Genomic DNA, 24,242 nt, shown 5'->3' with positions numbered 1-24,242 from the left:
AGAGGTCTGGGCTCTGCATGAGGAGGACTCCGCCTCCAGTACTATACCCCGGGCTGAGCTGAAGCTGTCTGAGTCCACACTCAACCAAGTCACCGGCAGATCTCCTTCAGGTTCTGCAGCTCTCGCCGCCTCCCGAGCGCCCCCTGTAGGCCATCCCTCTCTGCAACCTGCATTTCTCTGTGTGTGGAGGAGAGCTGCAGAGGTGGTGGAGGGGCAAGAGCAGAAGACTTCACACAGAGGGGCAAGGAGAAGGGGCTAATGTATGAGAGAGGGGCCCGGAGGCTCTGCCTGTGCCTGGGCTGCCTCTTGCTGCTTCTGTCCCTGGGGCTGGCTTGGACCTACAGGGAGGAGTTGGAAGCAGACAGGTGGGTGACTTCAGGTTACTGATATATAATTAAACTGGTGGATCTTTGAGGGATTGGGTTTCCCTCCAGGTGAGGTCCTGCGTGTCACCCGCCTCCTGACCTCACCTGCAGGTAACACAACCCCTGGGTGCCTCACAGGGTGTAGAATAAACTGAAAGCATTTTTGGAAACAGATGTTTTTGTTTTTTTTCCCATAGATCTCTGTCAGAGTATTATGTACAGTCATCCTAATAACTGCATGATTGTCAAACAGTGACATAAACGGGTTAAATTATGGGAAAACTCCAAGTTACAGAGTTATTAGACTATTGGACAACTGTAATTTATTGGATTAACTTTATCAAAAACTTAATTACATGGTCAGACTATGGGAACATTTTAATTTACAGAGTTAAAATAGTGTGTGGCTAAACTGTTACCTGTAGGGTTAAACTATTGGACAACTGAAATTTATGGGGTTAAACAATTGGATAACTAATTTATGGGATTACGATTAGGAAACTCTAATACATTAAACTGGGAACAATTTAATTTATAGGGTTAAACTATAGGAACATTTTTAACTCATAGGGGTAAATTTTCTAAAGACAGTTTTCAGAAGCGAGTTTTAAAAGTGATGTTGCCCATAGCAACCAATCAGATTCTAGCTATTATCTTCTAGAAGGTGCTAGTTAAATGTTACGTAGAATCTGATTGGTTGCTATGGGCAGCAACACTTTTAAAACTCTCACTTTAGTAAATTTACCCCATAGGGTTAAACTATGGAATCGCTAACTCGCAGGGTTAAATTATGGGAACATTCTAATTTATTGGGTTAGATTAATATGGGAGCACTTTAAACTTGAAAAGTTAAACTATGGGTAAACTTTAACCTATAGGGTTAAAATATTGGACAACTGTAATTTATGGGATAAAGCTTTGGAAACACGTATGTATAGGTTTATAGTATGAGAATATTTTAACTTACAGGGTTAAACTCTGGGAAAACTTTAACTAATAGGGTTAAACTATTGCACAACTTTAATGTGTGAGGTTAAACTTTATAATTTAAAGGGTTAAACTGTGGGAACAAATTAACTTATAAACTGCGGCTAAACTTTAATTTATAGAGTAGTGCAGTCATATATAATTGTTTGCACAACATTTCTGTAACAGTAGCATGTGAAGACAGGCTCACCAGGGACAGGAAAATAAGATCTGTGCTGTGTATGACTAAAGTGCCCTGATGTACCCGCACTGTGTATATTCATATTGTTAAAGTGATGCCATAGAATCTTCCATAGCGATGAAACAATATCATATTGTATTTATTGTTGTTGCTGTCATTGTCCCGCAGGGAATTGTGTTCAGAGAACAAGATCACCACCACCAAGTACCCTTGCCTGAAGACGTCCGGGGAGCTGACTACATGCTTCAGGTGAGTTCTTTTCGGTTGGTTTAACCTGTCTGATGAGAGACTGTAGATAAGCAGAAGTGCGTTGCTGTGATGTACAAGATAACCAGTGTATCTGGGCAGAGTCACTTACATGCTCCAGGTCTTTCCCACTTTAGCTTTTGGCACCTGCACTGTGAATTATTGCATGTGTGTCATTGATTTTAGTTTTGTGTAAGGTGCAATGCGGAGAGCGCAGAAATATCTATCGTTAGACACACTGGAAGTGAAGTAAAAAAAAAAAAAATTTGAAGGGCTTTTCCATAGTATGCCACCTGTTTTTCTGGTTAACCATTTATGAGAAGGGCACATTGTTTCTCTAGTAGCAGCGACACTAAAAACTGCGCAGTTTAATTTTAGTATTTTGAAATGAAATATGTGTATCTACAAAAGTGCATTTAAATGTATTTATTACATTATTTGTCACAGTTTTCTGTAACCACAACTTTGGTATACAGCCAGCATAAGTCTGTAGTCTGATGTATCATACACATAAATCAATTACTTTTGTTCATTAATTTCAAGATAAACAAAACTCTGTATATCCTACATATGAAATTAAGCAGTTTGATCATTACAAGTTGCTCTTATTTTAATAGTTTGGTATGTGTTTTATATTGCTTACTAATTGCTGCTCTAATCCTAATTTGATTTGTATCTATCAATAGATCTATCTATTTATCTGTCTACATATTAATGTCATATCTATCTATCTATCTATCTATCTATCTATCTATCTATCTATCTATCTAGTATCTATTTATATATTTATCTGTCTACCTATTAATGTCATATCTATCTATCTATCTATCTATCTATCTATCTATCTATCTATCTATCAATTTCATATCTATCTATCTATCTATCTATCAATTTCATATCTATCTATCTATCTATCTATCTATCTAATATCTATTTATATATTTATCTGTCTACCTATTAATGTCATATCTATCTATCTATCTATCTATCTATCTATCTATCTATCTATCTATCTATCTATTAATTTCATATCTATCTATCTATCATCTATTTATATACCTATTAATTTCATATCTATCTATCTATCTATCTATCTATCTATCTATCTATCTATCTATCTATCTATCTATCTATTAATTTCATATCTATCTATCTATCTATCTATCTATCTATCTATTTCATATCTATCTATTATTTTCATATCTATCTATCTATCTATCTATCTATCTATCTATCTATCTATCTATCTATTTCATATCTATCTATTAATTTCATATCTATCTATCTATCTATCTATCTATCTATCTATCTATCTATCTATCTATCTATCTATCTATCTATCTATCTATCTGTTTCATATCTATCTATCTATTAATTTCATATCTATCTATCTATCTATCTATCTATCTATTTCATATCTATCTATCTATCTATCTATCTATCTATCTATTTATCTATTAATTTCATATCTATCTAACTATCTATATTTTTTATTACAAAACTAGACTCTAAATGAACACGAGAACTGTTTTTTATGACCTTACCCATGAATGCTGCATGTCATTGTGAAGCGTGATCTGGTTTATTGTGGTTTGCTGAGAGTTGCGCCACAGTATATATATTAATGTTTTACTGGTGTCGTAGCTGTACCAGAGATCAGACACTTTCTAGTTAATGCACAAGTAAAGACATTACGTGTGGTTGAAGTATTATTAGTTAGTATACAGCATATAATGACCAATGCAGTTCTACGCTCAGCTTTGACATCCAGTTATTACAGAAAGATTCCTTTGTAGCAGATGGCTATCGCTGTGATATAGTATTACTGCAGATCATCTGTTTATTGGCGATTGCTGTGCTTGCATATACCATGATCTTATATAAGAAACACGTCTTACTCTGTGCATTGTTTTTATTAGGTGTTGTAAAAAAAACAAAAAGCAAAGGCAAAAAAAAAAAACAAACCTCTTAGCCTGACACTTATATAGAGAAGAACTAGATTAATGCTCTCTTTGTGCACTTCTTTGGAGTTACCAGACTCCCATATACTAGATTACACCTAGATGTAGTATCTGCTACATGATATGCACTTTTATTATATTAGCTATAGCCATTCATTATTCCACTGTCAATGACGTTAGATAATTCTGTCCACTTTAAGAAGAGGAAAAAAAAAAAGTGCATTACTGATGTTTTTTTGTTCTTTATGTGACATGTTTTGCTATCTGCTGTTCTCGACTATATGACAGATTGTGGCCGTGCTAGAAAAAAACGTCAATCTAGTCATAAAATAGACCATTGGCCTACGTATGGTGTAGGAAGCGGTTTTGTCACTGATATAGAATTCAGTACTCATGAAAATACAGCGTATTCACTAATGAGGACCCAGTCACACACAGTCATTGAGATTTTTTTAATGGGGACAGATACTATATTAGGCTGCACCAGCCTTCAGCGCTGTCATCGGTTCCAAGTCTGTTAATAGGCTGCAGTCTCATAAATATCTGTTTAGCATGGATAGGAGGGTTAAAAACGTATGGGCCTGTGTTTGAGGTGTTTAGCGTCTTCTCTTTACCCATAAATGTGGTGGAAGATATCAGTGTGCCAGAATCATTGCCATCTTCTGCCCAGGTGCTGGCACCATATTTCCAGCTCTCTCTTTGGATGCAGTCAGGGGACTCAGACTTGTGGCATTGATTGGTCCGAGACCCCTTACCGCCTCAGGAAAAAGCGCCATAAATATGTTGCTGGCTGTCACGGCTGTGGGTGCAGGGTGGCAGACACAAAACCCCACTCGACTCATGGACCTCTATGTACTGCATCCCGCCTGTCTTCGGGTACATACCGTGGTTCATTACCGCGGTATGTATCAAGAATATCACAAAGGACAGCCCATAGGCTCCTATTGGGTAACGCCATCGTCAGGTCGCGTTACCCACTGGGACGAAGCAATGCATTCCGGTGCTTAATACATATGGGGAATGCGGTAAAACCCAAAAAAACTGCATTTTCAGGGGTTTTACCGTATTTTCACTGTTAATACATCCCGCCCCCTGTATCCATTGTAAATGCGGCAATGTTAACATGTCTATGGCTGTGTGGGTAGCACAGTGGTCAGCATTGATGTCTAACAGTGCTGGAATCATTTGACCCAGGCCCTGTTTGCGATTTAAGGAATATAGATTGTAAGCTCCACTGGGGGAGTAAAGGGTGTGAATTATTGAATATTGTGTGTAAAGCGCTGCATGAGATATGTAGGCGCAATATAAATACAGTATGTGACTGATATATTTCCACTACGTGTAGGCAATGGGAGCTCTTTACCATTCTACAGTAGTATAATAAAATCTATCTTTGGCCCTCATTCAGAGCCGGACGCTCTGACCAGAGCGCTCGCTCTGAATCAGGGCCCACCAGGTCACCACCCACAGCATATACGAGCGTGCAGGATGATGGTCGCGATGGTCTTGACCATCGCGACCATCGCTACTGCGAGCAGAAGCCTGCGGTTGAGTTTCTCAACCGCAAGGCCAGGAGTGATTTTGGCTCTATCAGAGCCAAAATCACTCCCACTGACATCACTAGTGATGTCAGTGGGGCCGGCTTCTGACGGTAGGCGTTCCCTTGGGAACGCCTCCGTCTGGCAGGCACGCCCCCAGCACGCCCACCAAAGGGGGCTTGCTGTCAATCAACATCGACAGCACGCCCCCTTTGATCAGACACTACGAGCGAAGGAAAGTCCTTCGCTCGTCGCGTCTCGCGCATTCGCGCGACGGAGCTCCCATTGTCGTGCGCATGCGCAGTGCGGACCATCGACCCACTTGCGAGCAGACAGCCGCTCGCGAGTGGGTCTGAATGAGGGCCTTTGTTTGTTGCCAATTATTAGTTTTAGAAATGTTTTGATTTTTGTAAATTGTTTTTCTCTTTGACTTTATTTATGTTTTGTTTTATTTTGCTGCTTTTCCTCTGGCTCCTCCTTTTTTCTGTCAGTGATATCCTCGTTGTATAACAAGATCGGTAACGCCAAAAGTTTTGTTATAATACTAAGTCAACTAAATATTTTTTTTTATGTTTAAATGCATACACCAAGGGCCCCACACGCAGTACGATCTTTTTTTACGATTTGGACGTTTTCAACTTATTGGAACGTCAAATTGTTTAAAAAGTGCCGCGTGTGGCCATGATAACGATGCTGATGCTCGCTCACGCTGTCGCTGATCGTGATCGCTGATCAATTGAACCTGCAGAAAGATATCGACCTATCTATCACGATTTGGCAGACATTGTTTCGTGTGTATGCACGATGAACGATGCGATGGACGATTTGTCGTCACTGATCCTGGCCACTCCTCTCCACTATTTTTAAATGTTCCAGCAGATGCATCGTGAGGTTGTTTGCTGTCAAACGATATATCGTTAACGATTTGCAGTCGTTAATGATCCATCTATATCGTTTGGTCGTTTGCACAATCGTTCCATGTGTAGGCACAACATCGTTTGTCCAGGGGTGTACAGGAGTTCATGGTAAATGAGACGGGATCGTTTGCAAATCTTATCGTGTTTGGGGGCCTTAACTCTGCAATAGGGCACATTTGACACATATTAATGTTCAATATCTATGAATGTTAATTCAAATTCCTTGTACTTACTGTGACATTGTGATCTAACACTGTTGTATTTTTGCTACTTTATGAATGCACCTGCAACCTACACATTTTTATTACCTTTACTACAGTTGCACATGATTAACGCTTGCCAGATATATTTAGAACACTATAGATACCGGAAATTGTTATACTCTTTTATTAATGGTGTTTAATTGACCTATGTGGGTATAATTAATACACAGTGAAAACACAGTGGGACTGATTCAGACCCGCTCACAAGCGGGTCAATGTTGGCCCAGTGCGCATGCGAATGACGAAGCCGGCTCCGTCGTACGCATGTGCGAGACCCGGATAGCGACGGGCAAGCCGTCGCTCCGGGTCTCGTACCAAAGGGGGCGTGCTGTCGATGGTGAGTGACAGCACGCCCCTTTGGTGGGCGTGTCAGGGGCGTGGCTGCCCAGACGGAGGCGTTCCCATGGGAACGCCTACCGTCTGGGGCCGGCCCCACTGACATCACTAGTGATGTCAGTGGGAGTGTTTTTGGCTCTGATAGAGCCGAAAGCATTCCAGGGCTTGCGGCAACAAGACCCTACCACAAGGGTCTCGTCGCAAGCCCGATGGTCGCGATGGTCTTGACCATCATGACCATCTACCTGGCTGCTCGCTATAGCTGTGGGTGGTCACCCATAGCTATACGTGCGGCGAGGAGTCCGCTCTAAAAATGAAGAAGGACGGCCCTGATTCAGAGCGAGCGCTCTTTCAGAGCGTCCGGCTCTGAATCAGGCCCAGTGTTCACTGCTGGTCACTTACAAAATGGAAAAGTCCTCCACGCAATGCAAAAGCAGCTTCGGACCCGCCGGGCACCTTGATTTCATTAAGCAATATGTAGGCGTTTCCTGAGAAGTTTGCACAGTCAGACTCGTCTTTGGCAATGAAGCAGTTAAACTCCATAGACAGAGACTATCCCATTCATTTCAAAGCACCCATTCTTTTCCATGGAGTTTTTAGTGCACCTGTTGAAACAACATTGATGAATTGAATGGTCCCATTCATTTTAGTGTGCGTTACATATACATATATATATATATATATATATATTTTAATTCAATCTCATCCTTTATAAACTAATGTAGCGGTACTGAATCTGGTGAGTTTTTCATTTAATGTTTGTTTTGTTTGCCACGTTTGATTTATTGTACTAAATGCACCTTTCATAGATTCCCTGGTTGTATACTGAGAAATTGTCAATTTCATTTATTGGAAAATATCAGTTTTCTATTTCTTGACATGTTCTGCTTAGAGCAGAGACCATACGGTACAGTGTACGCCTGCGCTAAATTCTTATCTATTGGTTGTTTTTACATATTTTTCCATGTGTGAAGGCCTCTTTTTGACCAAAAGTCAATGTTTTTTTTTTTATTTTTCTTAGTATTATGTTTTTGTTTTTGCTTAGTATTACTTTTTTTTTTTTAGCTTAGTATTATGTTTTTGTTTTTGTTTAGTATGTTTTTTGTTTTTGCTTAGTATTATGTTTTTGTTTTTGTTTAGTATGTTTTTTGTTTTTAGCTTAGTATTATGTTTTTGTTTAGTGTGTTTTTTGTTTTTGCTTAATATTAAGTTTTTGTTTTTGCTTAGTATAGTATGTTTTTTGTTTTTGCTCAGTATTTCTGCTCACTGCGCATGCACCCTGTTGGTTTCCACTAGGGGCCGCAGAATTAATTACGACGTAGAGATACATAATTTTAGTGGGCGTTCCTGAGTAGTGACAGAGGGATGACTTGCTACTGTAGACGTGAGCGTGTCGCAGCTTCTGCGTCTTTTTTTTTCACATATGCACCAGCATTGACGCCCATGTTCCGTTGGACATTCTGATCGAGCAAAGGGCTGCATTAATGAGCAATGAGTGTGCGTCCGATAGTGCAACTTATTACTTATCGCTTTACGAATCCCGCCGGCTGCGGCTTTAGCATAAAGACGCAATCGCGCTGCGTAAAAGTTGCAGTCGCAGCGGGATTACCATCCAACTCCAAATCAGGCCCAATGTGTCCCGTATCTTCTGTACATTGGATGGTTTATGGTGAAATAAGCTATTTAATGCTTAATAGAAACCAGTGACACAGATTACTGCTCTACAGGGTTTTGTTTGCGTTTTTGCAATATATTTACTATCAATATAAGGTGGCCGGCCTGATCATTAGAAACACATTGAATTACAGAGTCCTGTCCTTTTTCCAATAGAATGTGTAGACACAAATAAGCCTTGTGGTCCCATCAGTCTCATATGTATGTAATTGGAGAATTGTGACATAAAAGTAATTTATTTGGATAAGTCCTTTGTGTGGAACACTTTTAGACATAACAACATTATTGCTTAATACAATAAGAATGTTTTCCTTGCGGAGGTTGGGTCACTGCTGCCCAAGAATGAGATACTTTAAAGTTACTAAAAGTATTGTGATGTAATCTATAGTCTGTCCAGTCCAACATCACATCCCCCCAATTATTTGTGCACTATTTATTACTTATGTTGGCTATTGTTATGTACAGTATTTTAGGGCATGGCATATACATTCAGTGTAATTGGTACATATTTACGGTATTCATGTTTGTGTCAGATTATGGTCCTAATTATGAGTAGCACGCTTGTAATAATGTGGCACATGCGTAACCGGCTCCATACGCATGTAAGCGAACGTAAGCGCAATTCACACAGATCACAGCCGTTTCTCTGCAGACTCCAAAGGGGAAATTCTGCAAGCCGATTGGGCAGCAACAATACGGAACGCACGTAAGAGCGCTGTTTCGTGGTTGTGTAGTGGTGTGTCTTGGGTGCGTTGCCAGAGTTTCTCGCTATTGCGAACGCCCAGCATAGGGCGCTTTTAGTAATGACAGCTGCTCTCGGGAATGGAGCAGGGGGGGTCAGTGCATTACAAAAAATATGTATGACAGTAGCATAGACACTTTAGAATATTGATTCAGAGATTTACGCAAGGCCATTATTTTTGCAGATTGAGCGATTGTTTGCGAATGTACATATGCAAAAGCCGCGCTGCGATTGCTTTGCCATTACTTCCGTACTTAGGAACCATTCGCTAGTGAGTGACAGGTAGTCAGCATTTGGGGGTGGAAATGGGAGGGGGTTAGTAAAACGCAGGCATGTCTGACCGTTTAAATGCCGTTTGGTTGGCGTGCATAAATTAGTCATTGTGATCTCCTGTGCAACATGAGAGGTCTCTGCGTGTCAGGAGAGCTGCAGTTTTTACTGCTGGTCAGACTTGCCGCATATAATTCATGGCTGCCCGATGTGCGTCGATAGTACCGATGTTTATGCTGTTGCACGTTGTCGTACGGATGTGAGAAGGCAGCAGTGGGCGTCCCTATGCTGGGCTGTGCTTTGGAAGGCATTAGCATATTTTAGCAACTGCGATCCAGAGAATGCAGCTGCGATTGCATTACTGTCAGTCTCTGAATCAGGCCCACAATTCGTTCGAAGCGGCTGCCTGGAGTTCCCATTGCGTTCTGGGGTCTATTTACTAAGCAGTGTTAGGAGACAGAGTGAAAGGAGATAAAGTGCCAGCCAATCAGCTCCCAACTGTCATTTTTCAAACACAGCCTGTGAGATGGCAGTTAGGAGCTGATTGGCTGGCACCTTATCATTTTTCACTCTGTCTCCTAACACTGCTTAGTAAATAGACCCCTCTATGTGAATCAGACTGAATATATATATATACATATATATGTCAGAAAGGGATCATCGTTTCTCCACCAAAACACTGTATTGGACCCTATTGTGTATTGGTTTTCCATCTATACCCTCATGATATTTTAATAGTCAGAAAATGTAATAGTTAAACCATCTGTAGCTTAGCGTGTTACAGGGGTAAGTGTGTATCAAAGGGCTCTTGAGACACATTCCTTTCATTACACAGGAAGCGTGCTGTACAATACTTTGTTTGAAACCTAGAAGTACTGTAGTAAAGATAACTTTTAAGTGTCTAACCTGGACCTGTCAGTATAACATTATGTGGAAATTGATGGTATCCCTATGAAAATATACATTTATAACCAAGGTGACGAGTCTGGTAGGTTTCCAGCTCTCCCCTTATCTTTCTTTCAAGTAAATTGCGGCCTGAGTGATAACCTTCCTGGGACGTATTTGAAATACAAACGCTTTCTACCACGCAGGACTTTCATCACAAAGGAAATGGACTGTTTGCTTGGAGATAGGACTGCTTCCAAAACTGTATGCAATCACCAGCAACGATAAGGAATAAAAGTTTTAATGTAAACCATGACAGTAAGAATTTCTTCACAGTACCTCTTATTTCATTGGCTGAGATCAGAGGAAATTCTCCCTACAGCATCACACTACCTCACCTGGTACATTATTCCCCCTACAGCATCACACTACCTCACCTGGTACATTATTCCCCCTGCAGCATCACACTACCTCACCTGGTACATTATTCCCCCTGCAGCATCACACTACCTCACCTGGTACATTATTCCCCCTGCAGCATCACACTACCTCTCCTGGTACATTATTCCCCCTGCAGCATCACACTACCTCACCTGGTACATTATTCCCCCTGCAGCATCACACTACCTCACCTGGTACATTATTCCCCCTGCAGCATCACACTACCTCACCTGGTACATTATTCCCCCTACAACATCACACTACATCACCTGGTACATTATTCCCCTGCAACATCACACTACATCACCTGGTACATTATTCCCCTGCAGCATCATACTACCTCACCTGGTACATTATTCCCCCTGCAGCATCACACTACCTCACCTGGTACATTGGCCGACACTGGTGACTGAGGAGGTTCCTGAATAAGATCAGGGACTGATTACTTTAGGGTAACGCCACACAATAGGTAAAGGAGAAAGTTCCACAGACCTTTGGTCTCATTAGCAGGGTCAGATTAGGTTTTTGGCAACTGCAGTTAAACAAACTTGTAGGGGCCCCTACCAATAAAATTGTCAAAATGATATGTTGGCGATGTTAATAAACAGTATAATGTGTAAATACTCCCAGCACCATAAACTTGATGAACACACTGTAATGTCCCCATTATGCCACAGTGTTCCAGATCCTATTATGCCAGACAGTGACCCCAGTTCAAATTATCCCCTGTGCTCCCAGTTCATTTTTTGCATACCCACTGTGACTCAGCTCCTAGTGATCTAAAATTTTGGAAACTGCAGACTGCAGCAGTTTCTGACACTGCCAAACCATAGGTGCTTGTCCCATTTCCTTGCCCCTCCCACTCAGGAACTCCCGCCTGCGATGACAGTGTTACCTGCTGCTGCATCATTTGTTGCAGCCTGCTCCATGCTGACCCTCAGGCAAGACCGATGTTGGTGATGTAGCTATATGTGGGGGACCAACATGTGTGAGTGCCCCTGGGCCAGTCGCCCTGTTGTAAATCTGTCACTGCTGATTGATGGTAAACCCAATCTGCCAGCACCTTACAATGGTCCAGAGGGGATGTAGTTATGGCTGCCGGTCTCAATACCGACATCCGAATCCTGAAAAGGGACTTAAGATAGACGTCGAAATACCAAAGCCTATCTTATTCCCGACGCCGGACTGCCAGCTTGAACGAGGTAAGTCCGGGGTGCCCTTAGTGTTAGCCCCGGGGGGGTTTAGCTTTAGGGAGTGCAGTGGGGTTAGGGTTAGGTTATTAGGTAAGGCACCCCTAGGGGGGAGGGTTAGGCACCCCCAGGGGGACGTTAGGGTTAGGCACCCCCCCTGGAGGGTTAGGTTTAGGGTGCTGTAAGGGGGGGGGGTTAAGGTTAGGCTCCCCTGGGGGGAGGTTAGGGTTCAGCACCAGGGGGGAGGTTAGGGTTAGGCACTAGGGGGGAAGTTAGGGTTAGGGTTGGGCGGGGTTAGGGATAGAGTACTTACCTGCCCTGTCGGGATGTTCTCCCTTCGGGCTGCCGGCGTCGGCATATGAACCGGCGGCTTTGAAGTGACCCCACTGAATCTGGCAATGTTGCATCGAAGTGTAAAATCTGACTTAGGAGTAATTTATCTGTGGGCGATACTGTAGGGTATAAAAATAAAATTAGATTTGTCTGCTTTGTCCAATGAACAAATCAATGAGAATGTTAAATTACTGTGTAATTCATTTTTCCATTGTATTTTTTCTTATCAGCTTGATAAGTATATATCAACTACAAAATACCATACACACACCAAAACCAGTATAGTACAAACATTTAATATGCAGAACATCATGGTATCGGTTTTAAACCCTGGCTGCTTTAAAGGCACAGAAAAACATTATTTATTTATGTATTTTTACTTGTTTCACCTTTCTATTCATGTACTGTAGTTTAGGAGATGAATGTATATTTTGTCACTATTTTACCTAGCTCCTGCTAAGGCTTTATTAATGATAGACAGCTAAAAAATAAACATGCTTAGAGCCATTGTTTCCCTCTCTGTCCTATAATCCTTTTATCAGTCTCAAAGGGTTCCTGTTAATCCTATTTATTCCTATATGATCCATCTATATACTCCATAAGATTACTTACTCCCAAGAGTAACTATCTGCTGGAAACACATGGTGGTTGTGCTAGCCCTAAGAATTTATACACACCCATGTTAAAAAAATCCCTGCCGCGTGCCTAAGGCCATGATTGCACCCCTCGTGTATTTTGCATACTTACAATATATACACTACAATAATTCTACTTTAATGCTGTGCTGTGTTTATGTCTTCTGTTTCTACATGCTGATAACTTGTACATCCACAAATTACTCCTCCTTATGTCTCGTGTATACTTGATAAATGGCTGGTGTACGCTTAGTATGTTAATCTCTAGCCACTCCGGTGGTCCGCCACTGTGTGTAACTGGCTCGCAAGTCTGAGTATGGCTGTTCCTATAACTATGCATTATTATGGTTATCTATCAAGTTATAGGGTGGAGGAAAATTAGAAGGAAATAAATAAATAAATAAAAAAATAAAAAAAATTATAAATTTTCTTGATCTAAAAGTCTAAATTACAGTACAGGTTGAGTCTCCCATATCAAAATATTCTGAAATACGGAATATTCCGAAATACAGAATATATTTAGCATGACCTGAAAAAAGTGAAACCTTTGCTTTCTGATGGTTCAATGTACACAAACTTTGTTTAAAGCACAAATTATTAAAACTATTGTATAAAATAACCTTCAGGCTGTGTGTATAGGGTGTATATGAAACATAAATGAATTTCATGTATGTACACAAACTTTTTTTGATGCACAAAATTATTAAAAATATAGTGTAAAATGACCTTCAGGCTATGTGTATAAGGTGTATATAAAACATAAATGCATTCTGTGTTTAGATTTGGGTCCCATTACGAGGATATCTCATTATTTTATGCAAATATTCCAAAATACAGAACATTCCGATATCCAAAATACCCCTGGTCCCAAGCATTTTGGATATGGGCGACTCAACCTATATTTGCATTCCCCTTTATAGAAGTTCTAAAAATCCCTAAAATTTGCAATATTTCTATCTTAAAGTGCACATATTTCAATAGTAAGCTAAAGGGTATATTTACTAAAGTGCAGGTTTTTTAGAAGTGGACTTGTTGCCCATAGCAACCAATCAGATTCTAGCTATTATCTTATAGAAGGCGATAGATAACTGTTAAGTAGAATCTGATTTGTTGCTATGGGCAACATCTGCACTTTAGTAAATATACCCCTAAGAAAGACGACATTTCAATTGCCGCTTAGAGCTCACCCATGGGTACAAGGCTCCTACAGATGTGCCCTCCTACATCAACTTGCCGACAATTTGACAGCCTCCTCCGGGAGGAGGTATAGCCAGATCCTCATAGCAGTGGGGTGTGACTCTAATGTGGGGGTGGATCGGGGGAGTAACTGCGCTATCGCGTCATCGCGGCCCCGGCCAGGCCACACGATTTCCCACAAAATGGGAAAACATCTGGGTGAGAGTTTATATTGTGAGAGCTTTTTGCGTCTGAAAAACATGTGAGTTTGCCTGTTCTCGGACTGGAGCCCGACATTGGACATTGGCCGTGTGAGAGCTTACTCTCACATTTTCTAAACTCTCACCCTATTACATTTGGCCCCTAGCGTTTTTTTAACATATGACGCGAGAAGCGCCGCAGAAGCTCCGTCACAGGTAGCACAGTGTACTTTTCCTAAATATTGCTCCTTAGTTGCATCCTCGCCACATACAAAGCTTCTCACAGTGTACCAGGGACGGTAGGTTGCGAATTTTGTCGCAAAGGAATTGGAATAATATATGTAGAAAGTCACAGATTACATAAAGGAACATGACGGAAGGAATAGCAGCGGACGCTCATATCGGAAACCTTTTTAAACCATACTTGCCGACATTCAGCTCCCTCCTTCCGGGAGGGAGCTGAATGCCAGCATACAGTGGGGGGCGTGGCCGGGCAATGACCCCAGTTTGGGGGCTGAGCCATGGCGTGAACGCACGATCGCGTCATCACGGCCCCGCCCCCTCTTCTCAATGCCGAAAATAAAGGCATTGTGAAGCAGGGGGTGGAGCTACGATAATCCGATTCAGCGCGAATCGCGTCATCGGGCATCCCCACTGCAGGGGTTTCTAGTAGTTCCGCGGGGGGCAGGCGGCAGCCAGGAGGTTTGCCTGCCTTTCCGGGGGGTCGGGAGCGGCACCCGATATTCGGGAGGCTCCCGACCAAATCGGGAGGGTTTTAAACAGATTTGCAACTTTGCATTTTTCAAGAAAAAAAGACGCTTGGCGAGGCAAAGTCACAAGGTCCGTGGCATGCCAAGCTGGGCTATTTGGTGCGACTACAGCAAAGGTGCTTGACACATACGTATGTAATTGTCATAATTTTATTACTCTGTTATTATTTTAAAGCAATGTTTAAGTGTTATATTACTAAAGCCAAAATAATATGTTTTGTAGGTTCTTCGTTAAAAAAAAAAAAAAAAGCGGTCTCATTTCTGACAGGAGTGTACAAAATGTCTTGCAAAGCTGATAATTTTGTACAATATTTAATAGTAAATCAACCACCAGGGGCGCTGTTCCATTGCAGCATAAAAATGAAATTGAAGGCTTGTTGAAGTCTAAAGTGGTCGAATCAGTATTTACTTTAGCTAAGTAATGGTAACCACACTTGTTCTAACAAGGCCACCCAAAAGCTGGATTTCTATCAAATGTGACCACATAGACCCATGACCAAACTGGACAAGTTCCACTGTTCTGAGTTGCAATACGGATGAATGGCTGGATTGCATTCAGCTTCGTAGCGTGGTCAGCCAGTGGCCTCTCATAGGGATAGGGGTCATGGTCAGCAGGGTCTTTCTGTCGGACGCTATTAAAACATGGATGGACCATGGGGCACAACGTGGGCAGCCATGTGTTGGCCATGTTACTAATCTTTTGTGTGCCCATCTTAAGTAAGAGGTACAGTGTGTGTAGATGGAACAGTGTTATGCTAAAAGTGTAGCTAAATGGTGCAATATATTGCTGTGTGGAGTTTGTATGTTTTTTCCGTGTTTTCTCCAGTTTATTCCCAAACGTCAATATAAAGAGAGATTAGGCAATCAGGGTCTTAATCATCATCGGAGGCCGTATGTGAGGGATACTTAAGTATCCAACTCGCAGCGGGGGAAACTTGACATCGGAGCAATTCATCATTGCTCCAATGTTGGGACAGCTGTTCTGCAAGCAGCTGTTCCCTCGGTTAGTATCGCAGCTACGGATGTAGCTGCATTACTTACCCCCTCCCCGTCGTCCCGGCTACGCATGCATGACCTTGGGTCACACACATTAGCAAAGCTGCCGGAGAGGTAGTGAGGAGGCAGCGGAGGGATCCGCTCGGATCCCTCTTTGCATCCCCGGAACTGCTTCCCATAGGAAGGAGCGGGGTTACAGGAGCAAATGCCGTCTGAATATGGCGCTTGTTCTCGCAAGCAAACTTTGAAAACTTTCAGTTTTTGGAGTGTGGTCCATTTGGGACTCCTGATGATGAATAGCCCGGTAACCTAAATATGGTTACCGGGCCATTTATTGGATGAGGAATAGGCCCCTCAGTCTCTGTGACCCACATCCAGACTTCTGCAGAAATCGTCATGATCGGATAATATAAGTGTCATTGTTACTGGATGTCAGAATTTAAACTTGCGTGGTCATTAGTAATGGGGACTCTGATTAGCAATAGTAATCCCTTGCAATATTAAAATAAGCAGCTTTAAGCATGTAAATAGTATGTATATAGTTATTATATATATTTATAAATATGTATAGTGTGCCACTATGATATTTACTTATGAAAAGCTAGGATTACCTGTAGAAATACCAAGGGTAATACAGCCGTATTTTGTAAATTCATGGCCCTATTTTGGGAGTATTTATTAGAATTAGGATAATTGAGAATACTGGTCATGTTATACAGAAATAGGAAATGTAATACAGGTTATGTAAAGAAAACAATGGTGCTCTGGATCAGAAAATGCATAGTATATCTGTTTCAGTACCTGAGCACCAGGGGGAGAATGTAATCCCTTGCAATATTAAAATAAGCAGCTTTAAGCATATAAATAGTATGTATATAGTTATTATATATATTTATAAATATGTATAGTGTGCCACTGTAGTGTAATGTAATGTATATGTAGGGGTTTAATCATTACAGTGGTGACAGTGGTATCATTTATTGGGAGGACGATGAACTATTGCAGTATCCCTGGCACTGAAGGGGTGCGACTGGCAGTTTGTGAAGTGACAGTTGGAGCTGGCAGAGAAAAACAGTGATTTGAGGGGGCTCTTGAACTGCTGCGTACCTGAATAGAGGATGGCGTGCCATGGTGTTTGAGAGCTGGAAACCAGTGATTGATAGGAGGGATGCTGAGGTGAACACTGCTAGATATTAGGGGGAGGAACTGGAGAGTGAGTGCTGCCTATAACTTAGCTTTGTGGAGGAGAAACTTGAAAGTCAGCAAACCTTAGGGTCTGAGGCCCAGCCCCCAGGAGGAGTATAGTCAGCGCTGCTCTGCCTGTGGAAGAGACGGAAGGAGACAGAGATAAGTCTAAAATGAGTCCTGCTGACAGGTCTCTTTATTACAGTAATACTAACTTTACATACCACATGAGTACCGGACAGCAGTTCAGCAGTCCATAGACTGACATCGCATTGAAGCGGATAGGTGGTACTGTTTGTTGTACTGAGTGCATTAGATTAAGGAGGAATTAGCTATACTAACATTCAGCACCTGCTCAGCATTATAAGTCTGGCCCTCAGACACCATAGACTCCTGCCTATTGTATTTATATTCAGGCACAATTGCTAACATAGCACCAAGGATTATAAGGAATAACTCTACAGGCTGGTGCATATCACTACCAGAGCCCATTGGATGAGAAGAGACTAATTTTAGGAATTCCCTATAAACCCAGATTTTAAATGCATACTACTCTACTAATACGTGCACCAACAAGCATGGCCATTCACATTGACTAATAAGGGGAATTTAAGAACCGCATATGAGAGGGTAATTTCTTTAAAGCTTTAAAGAAAACAGGTTATTGGTTATTTGTATGTAATTTGTATAGAATAATATTGTGACAATTTCATTCATGCGGGAATGTTATTCTGAAAATGTTATGACTAATGCATTGCTCATTAACCATACTCATCTTCAGCAGAACAGAGAGTTGCAGTAAAATAAACTATGTTACCTATTCGTGTTTAATCCTGAGTATGAACATAGATGTTAAATTGAAGTGAATTATTGCTGCTGCATATTTGTAAGTGTCACTGGTGGGTTAAATCAATTGATATTAAGGTATAACTTGACACATAACCAATACTTACCAGCGAGGGGTGTTCCCAAGTCCACTCCAGGTTTAGCATAATGAGATACAAGACTTGGGTGGAGGCACTAAAGGGAAAGAAAGATTAGAAAGGTTTATAGTAGCAAGTAATGGAAAAAGAATACCTGCTACACAATAAAGGACAGTTTGCATTTATGTTGTGTTATAAGGTGTCATCTGCATCTGCTAATTGAGGACAGCTCTATTAACGATGCCCTGGATTAGAATAAGCTTTCACTACACCATGCCCCAATAGTCACAAATTGTAGTCAGCCTGATAAGTCATAGACTGATTTATTATGTGTTGTTTTAAGTGTTGTTTTGACGTGGGGCGTACAAGGCCCCTGCATTTAGTGTGCCAACGCTGATTACTAATCTCTCACTTCTTCTAGGTAAAACAACAAGTTTCCTCCTTCTCTAGAGACTTTAGAGTCTGAGGACAGCGCTTTGCTGTTCCAGAAGCACCCGGAGGCGTTCGCAATTAACCTCTGTGATCTGGAGGCTTATTTAAAGTCTCGCAAACGACATTGTACATGAAACACGATCCCTAACTGACATCTGATAAGAAACAACCCATAGCTTGCAGTGTTTGCTTTACGTATTGTTGAACCGATCGAATTCCTATAGTATAGTGTATAGCGTTAATATGCATTTATGTCTTGTTGTTATTGTACTTTAAGATTGCTGTTTGCATCTTCACTGATCACAGACAAAGATTTCCATACTTTAGCTGTGCACTGGTTACCAATTAACTAACATGCTGTATTATATGTTTCAACTGTTCTACTTATATGGTATTTGTAATTAAAGCAGCTGAACAAATAGCAGGCCAAGGGGTTGGCTGCAGTGTACAGGAGCTGTGCCTTCCTGGGGACCCAGTGCCTTTTCTGTTCAAGACCCTGGGCCTGATTCGGCAAAGATCGCAGATGCTAATACACATACGCAGACGGCCGATGTTTGCTTTCCGCGCATGTGTATGCATCGCAGTGTGCGTAGGCAAGCGGCTCACTGCAAATGGGAAAGCGATTGCAGAGATCACACAGATTCATTGTAAAGTGATTGACAGGAAGTGCCGTTTGTGGATGGTTACTGGGAGTGGTCGGCCGAACCATCCTTGCTGAATCAGGCCCTCTGATTGCAATTTTCAGTAATTGCTCTTATTATTGCAACAGCGCTGTATCATAGGAGTCTATGGGGTCTATTCACTGAGCCTCGGAGAGAGATTAATTGGAGAAAGACAAGTCCCAGCCAATCAGCCCCTAACTGTCATTTTACAGGCTGTGTTTGAAAAGTGACAGTTAGGAGCGGATTGGCTTGGGCTTATCTTTCTCCATTTTAACTCTCGTCAAGGCTTAAACTCCGTACACACAGAGCAACTTAACAATCAGACAACGATCAGACGATTGTTATCTGATTGCCCAGCATGTGCTGGATCGAACATCCAGCACATGCAGCAACCCCCCCAACTACTATAACGACCCGCGATCAACAATCGCGGGTCCTTATAGTAAACAGGCTAACATGGTCGATATCAGCCGTGTTGGCTGGCATGCACGGGCGATGGTCGATATCTATATCAACCATTCGTGCCCGCACATCGACCATCGTTTGGTCGTTTGAGGGTGTCAGAAACAGGACGATATGAACGATAATATAGTTATCATTCATACTGTCCTGTTTAATCGTACCGTGCGTACGCAGCTTTAGTGAATAGACCCCTATGTACAAAGCCTTGGAGAGAGATAAAGTGGATGCGGATAAAGTACCAACCAATCAGCTCCTAACTGTCATTTTTCAAACGCGGCCTGTAAAGTGACATTTAGGAGCTGGTTGGTTGGTACTTTATCTCCGTCCACTTAAACTTTCTCCAAGGCTTAGTACAAAGACCCCATCGTCCTGTAACCTATGGACTACTGCACAGTCCTACTTCTACGCTGCACAGTTCAACTTCTAATAATAATGCACTTCAAGGCTATATGTGCCATCAATGGGCCACATAAATTACTATTGCCATTGTTCATTTATACAGATTCAACGTTCATTTATACAGAGCTGGGGGCGGAGTCACACCAACGTATTTGACAGGACTGTTAAATCAAAAATACTGGAGAACATACAGTACATGGTAAAATAGGGCTAGAATGCTGGGAAGTACAGTATGTAACTATTTAACTAAAGTGGTAAAAAACAACAAAACAAGTATTTTATTCAAAAGCTGAAGGTCTGTCTTCATTAACGTGCTCAGCGCCCAGTCACAGATTCCAGTGTGTCTCCCACAGTGAATGGGCTGGGTGCGCTACTGGTGTCTGCTACCCATCAGATGCATTCTGGAATTCTGACTTCTCAGTTTACAGTACACCCCTCTTAGGGAATGAGGGACATCATCCCGATCCCGCTTTAGCAGATTTAAAATGGTCTTGGTTTATTCCAGTTTAATTGCTGTAGTAAATTGTTACAGTGATATTAAGGTATGAGACGTGATTTCTGCCCATGACTAAATATACTGTCAGTCTTTGCTATGGCTTTTTGATCCCGGCGACAGGGGATCTGGATTATTAAATATCCTGGTAATCAGAATGAACAATTGATCAAGACCAATGTGCATTAGACGGTGAAAGGGCAGCTCTGTGCCAGTAAATGGTTCTGTGCGGCTAATGAGACAGAAAACCACAAACAACTTAGAACTATATAGGGAATCTCCACACTCTGATCTAGGGATTACGGACAATCAGGTCTTTGGGACAGTGGGGCGGTGTTTATTGATATGTAGTTAAATGGTTAATCGCTACATGCTGTCTCTTAACTTAAATGACATCACATATCTGAGTAAATATTCACCAAGCTTAAAGGTCAGGCTGTTTAGACTGCAGGTACAAGACTATTTTACATGCCCCTATAAAAGTGTCTGCATGTGCACTTTCACTGTGTTATTGGAACGTCAAAGTGCTGTACAGCTGTACAGAACTTAGCCCAAGAGAGACTGACTGACTGCTATTTGTCTGTTCAATAATACCTACTTTAGTTTGGAATCAACGTGGACTAACCCCCTTGCTTACATCCTCTTGTAGGCTTCTGCCAATAGTTTTACTGTAAATAAACAATGAAACACCCTGTTAGTAATGACTTTTTGCTTGTCCCAAACTCAGTATTTTAATTTTTCCTTTCTAGAATAGGAAGTGCATGTACCGCTCATATAGAGCCTTATTTAGAGCCAGTTTGAAAAGGACTCAGAAAATGCGATTGCAAGTACATTTTGTGCATCTAATTCAGAGACAGTCGCATTTCCAAATCTCGAGCTGCGTCTCACTCCCCTCAGCTGTGGTTTCCTACTCTTGCCATACCTGACTGAAATGAGACTTGATTGCGATACTCCTGAGATTTGTTATAAAAATGATTAGAGTAATACAAAGAAGATATTTATAACTTATAAACATCTGCTTTGTTTATTGTAATAATTTTTATGATTGTGGATCTCCCTCGTCTCCCAAGAGAGATGAGGCAGCAACAGCTCAGCCTCGCTTCTGTATAGTTAGACACTGCTGGCAGAGCTGGGGGCGGAGTCACACCATGAGCAGTAAGCTGCACATAAAGAGAGCTAATAGAGGCATGCCTCTGAGTATGAGGGGCGTGACTTGAACACTAATGGACACCTTGGATGTGTCATGTGACCAGGAAGTGCACTGCAGTATTCAGAGATCAGAGCTCAGTCAGCAGCAGCAAGAGGAGACAAAGTGATGCAGGTAGGAGAATCAATGGACACTGAAGCTTAGTTTAGCATACTTGCTGACATTTATTATTTAGCTGGTGAGCATAAGATATATATCGGAGTTGTTGTCTGTATATATTATTAACCAAAAGGAATATATGTACACCATTTTTATGACGTGAATTTTATTCTCTTGGTGTGTTATTATTTTTATTATATTTTCTATAAAACCATTGGGTTTTATATGTGAATACTGGTCTATTCATTTTGTGCAAGCTCCACCTTATCTTATACTTCTGTGAGCGGGTTTCTCTGTAATTTCCCTGCTCAGTCACGCCAAACTATTTTCATGTCATTTAGACCCACCCATTCCATAAGGAGCTGCGATTCACTTCAATTATGCAGCGATTACCGGCAATCATCTCCCTATATTGCCCACTTCACTAGGAAGAGAGCAGGGTGCGGGAGATCTGGCTACTCTTCCGGGGGTGTGGGGGGCTCCCCTAGAATTCTGGAGCCTCCCGATACTTCCGGGAGAGTAGGTAAGTATGTAGTGTAGTGAGGGGATTGTTACAGTGAGTAGGGGGTGAGACAGGCTCCCAGCACTCAGACCCATCTCCATTTGTGCCTCCCCAGCCATTGACATCACCGCACGTCACTGAAACCCGCACGCTAAAATGCAGCACTTTAGGCCGAATCTATGGTTTAGCGTGCATTAACCCATGGTTTACCACGCAGGGGAAATGCAGAATAATTGAATTGCTCCGTCCATGAATGCCAGAGCTATTCCTTGCGTGGCAAACCCTGCACTTAATTGAATTCCCTCTATGGGCCATATACAATTAGATGCAAAAAGCCACAATTTTGCAATAAGTTTCCACATAAAAAAATGTCACCTCACCCCACCTCCATCCACATCTTCTTAAACTCCCTCCCTGCCGACCGCCTACAGGTTCCCTTCCCTGCATTGGTATCCACAAAATCTCCACTCTATTCATCTCAGTCACCCAGCTTAATCTCACCTACTCGTTACAGCAACCCTGATAATCTCATTCACATCTCTCCCACAAATACTGTCCCTCTATCCTGTGCCCTCTGGAATGCCTGATCGGTCTGTAATAAACTGGTTCCCAACCATGACCTTTTCATCTCCAACAACTTGCATCTCCTAGCCATTACTGAAACCTGGATTTCACCCTCTGACACCACTTCTCCTGCAGCTCTCTCCTCTGGGGTCCTCACCTTCTCTCTCACAACTCGGCCTGAGGGTCATCATGGTGGCGGTGTTGGGGTCCTTCTATCCCCTGGTTACTCCTACCAACTCATACCCTCTGAACCATCCCTTACATTCTCTACATTTGAGGTTCATGCTATACGCCTCTTCCAACCAGTACACCTGCGAGTAGTTATCATATACCGTCCCCCTGGCTCTCCCTCCAAATTCCTTGACAAATTTGCTTCATGGCTCGTTCACTTTCTCTCCTCAGACCTAGGTGACTTCAATATTCCAATAGATATCCCCACAGAAGCCTCTGCCTCTAAACTCCTTACCCTCACATCTTCATTTGATCTCTCCCAATGGACCTCCTCACCTTCCCATGTAAATGGGTATTCACTAGATCTGGTCTTCATTCACCGTTGTGATATTTCTGATTACTCCAATTCCCCATTCCCTCTCTCTGACCATCACCTTCTCTCTTTTAACTTATCCCTCTCTACTTCCCCCCTCTACCTCCTAAGGCCACATCACTAAGCGTAACATTGAGGCTATCAACACTGTTTCTTTTTCTTACCTGCTTGACTCACTTCTCTCCTCTATCTTCTCTCTCTCCTGCCCTGAACAAGCTGCTTCCCTATACAATACCAATTGCTGCCAAATCCAAGCCACTACTCTCTGCTTATTCTCCTGGACCTCTCTGCTGCTTTCAACACTGTGGACCACCCTCTCCTCTTGCAAGTCCTTCACTCCCTTGGCCTATGTGATGCTGACTTATCCTGGCTGTCCTCCTACCTCTCTGACTGATCCTTCTCTGTCTCCTCTCATGACTCCTCTTCTCACCACCCCACATCCTATTATAGTAGATTTTCTCCAAGGTTATGTTTTTAGACCTCTCCTATTCTCCCTCTATACATCCTCTCTAGGTGAACTCATCAGATATTTTGATCTCTATTATCATCTCTATGCTGATGGTACTCAGATCTGCCTTTCCTCCCCTGACTTCTCCCCCTCTATCCTCACTCGTATCTCCAACTGTCTCTCTGCTATCTCTTCCTGGATGTCCCAGCGATTTCT

General features: G+C 42.0%; 1 protein-coding gene across 1 annotated transcript in view; it reads left to right on the top strand.

Annotated features, from left to right (window-relative positions):
• CCBE1 (collagen and calcium binding EGF domains 1) overlaps nucleotides 1-24,242 on the top strand; it is a 422,834-nt gene that overhangs the window by 497 nt on the left and 398,095 nt on the right. The window contains exons 2-3 of the mRNA XM_088476536.1: nucleotides 3-365; nucleotides 1,702-1,782. Of these exons, the coding sequence (XP_088332662.1) occupies nucleotides 259-365; nucleotides 1,702-1,782 (188 nt within the window). The 5' untranslated portion in view covers nucleotides 3-258. The remainder of the gene's footprint in view (nucleotides 1-2; nucleotides 366-1,701; nucleotides 1,783-24,242) is intronic.

The sequence above is a fragment of the Taudactylus pleione genome, unplaced genomic scaffold (genome assembly GCF_031769625.1).
Source record: "Taudactylus pleione unplaced genomic scaffold, aTauple2 ptg000189l, whole genome shotgun sequence".
In the NCBI taxonomy this organism is placed as follows: domain Eukaryota; kingdom Metazoa; phylum Chordata; class Amphibia; order Anura; family Myobatrachidae; genus Taudactylus; species Taudactylus pleione.
This window is presented reverse-complemented; position numbering and strand designations above follow the sequence as displayed.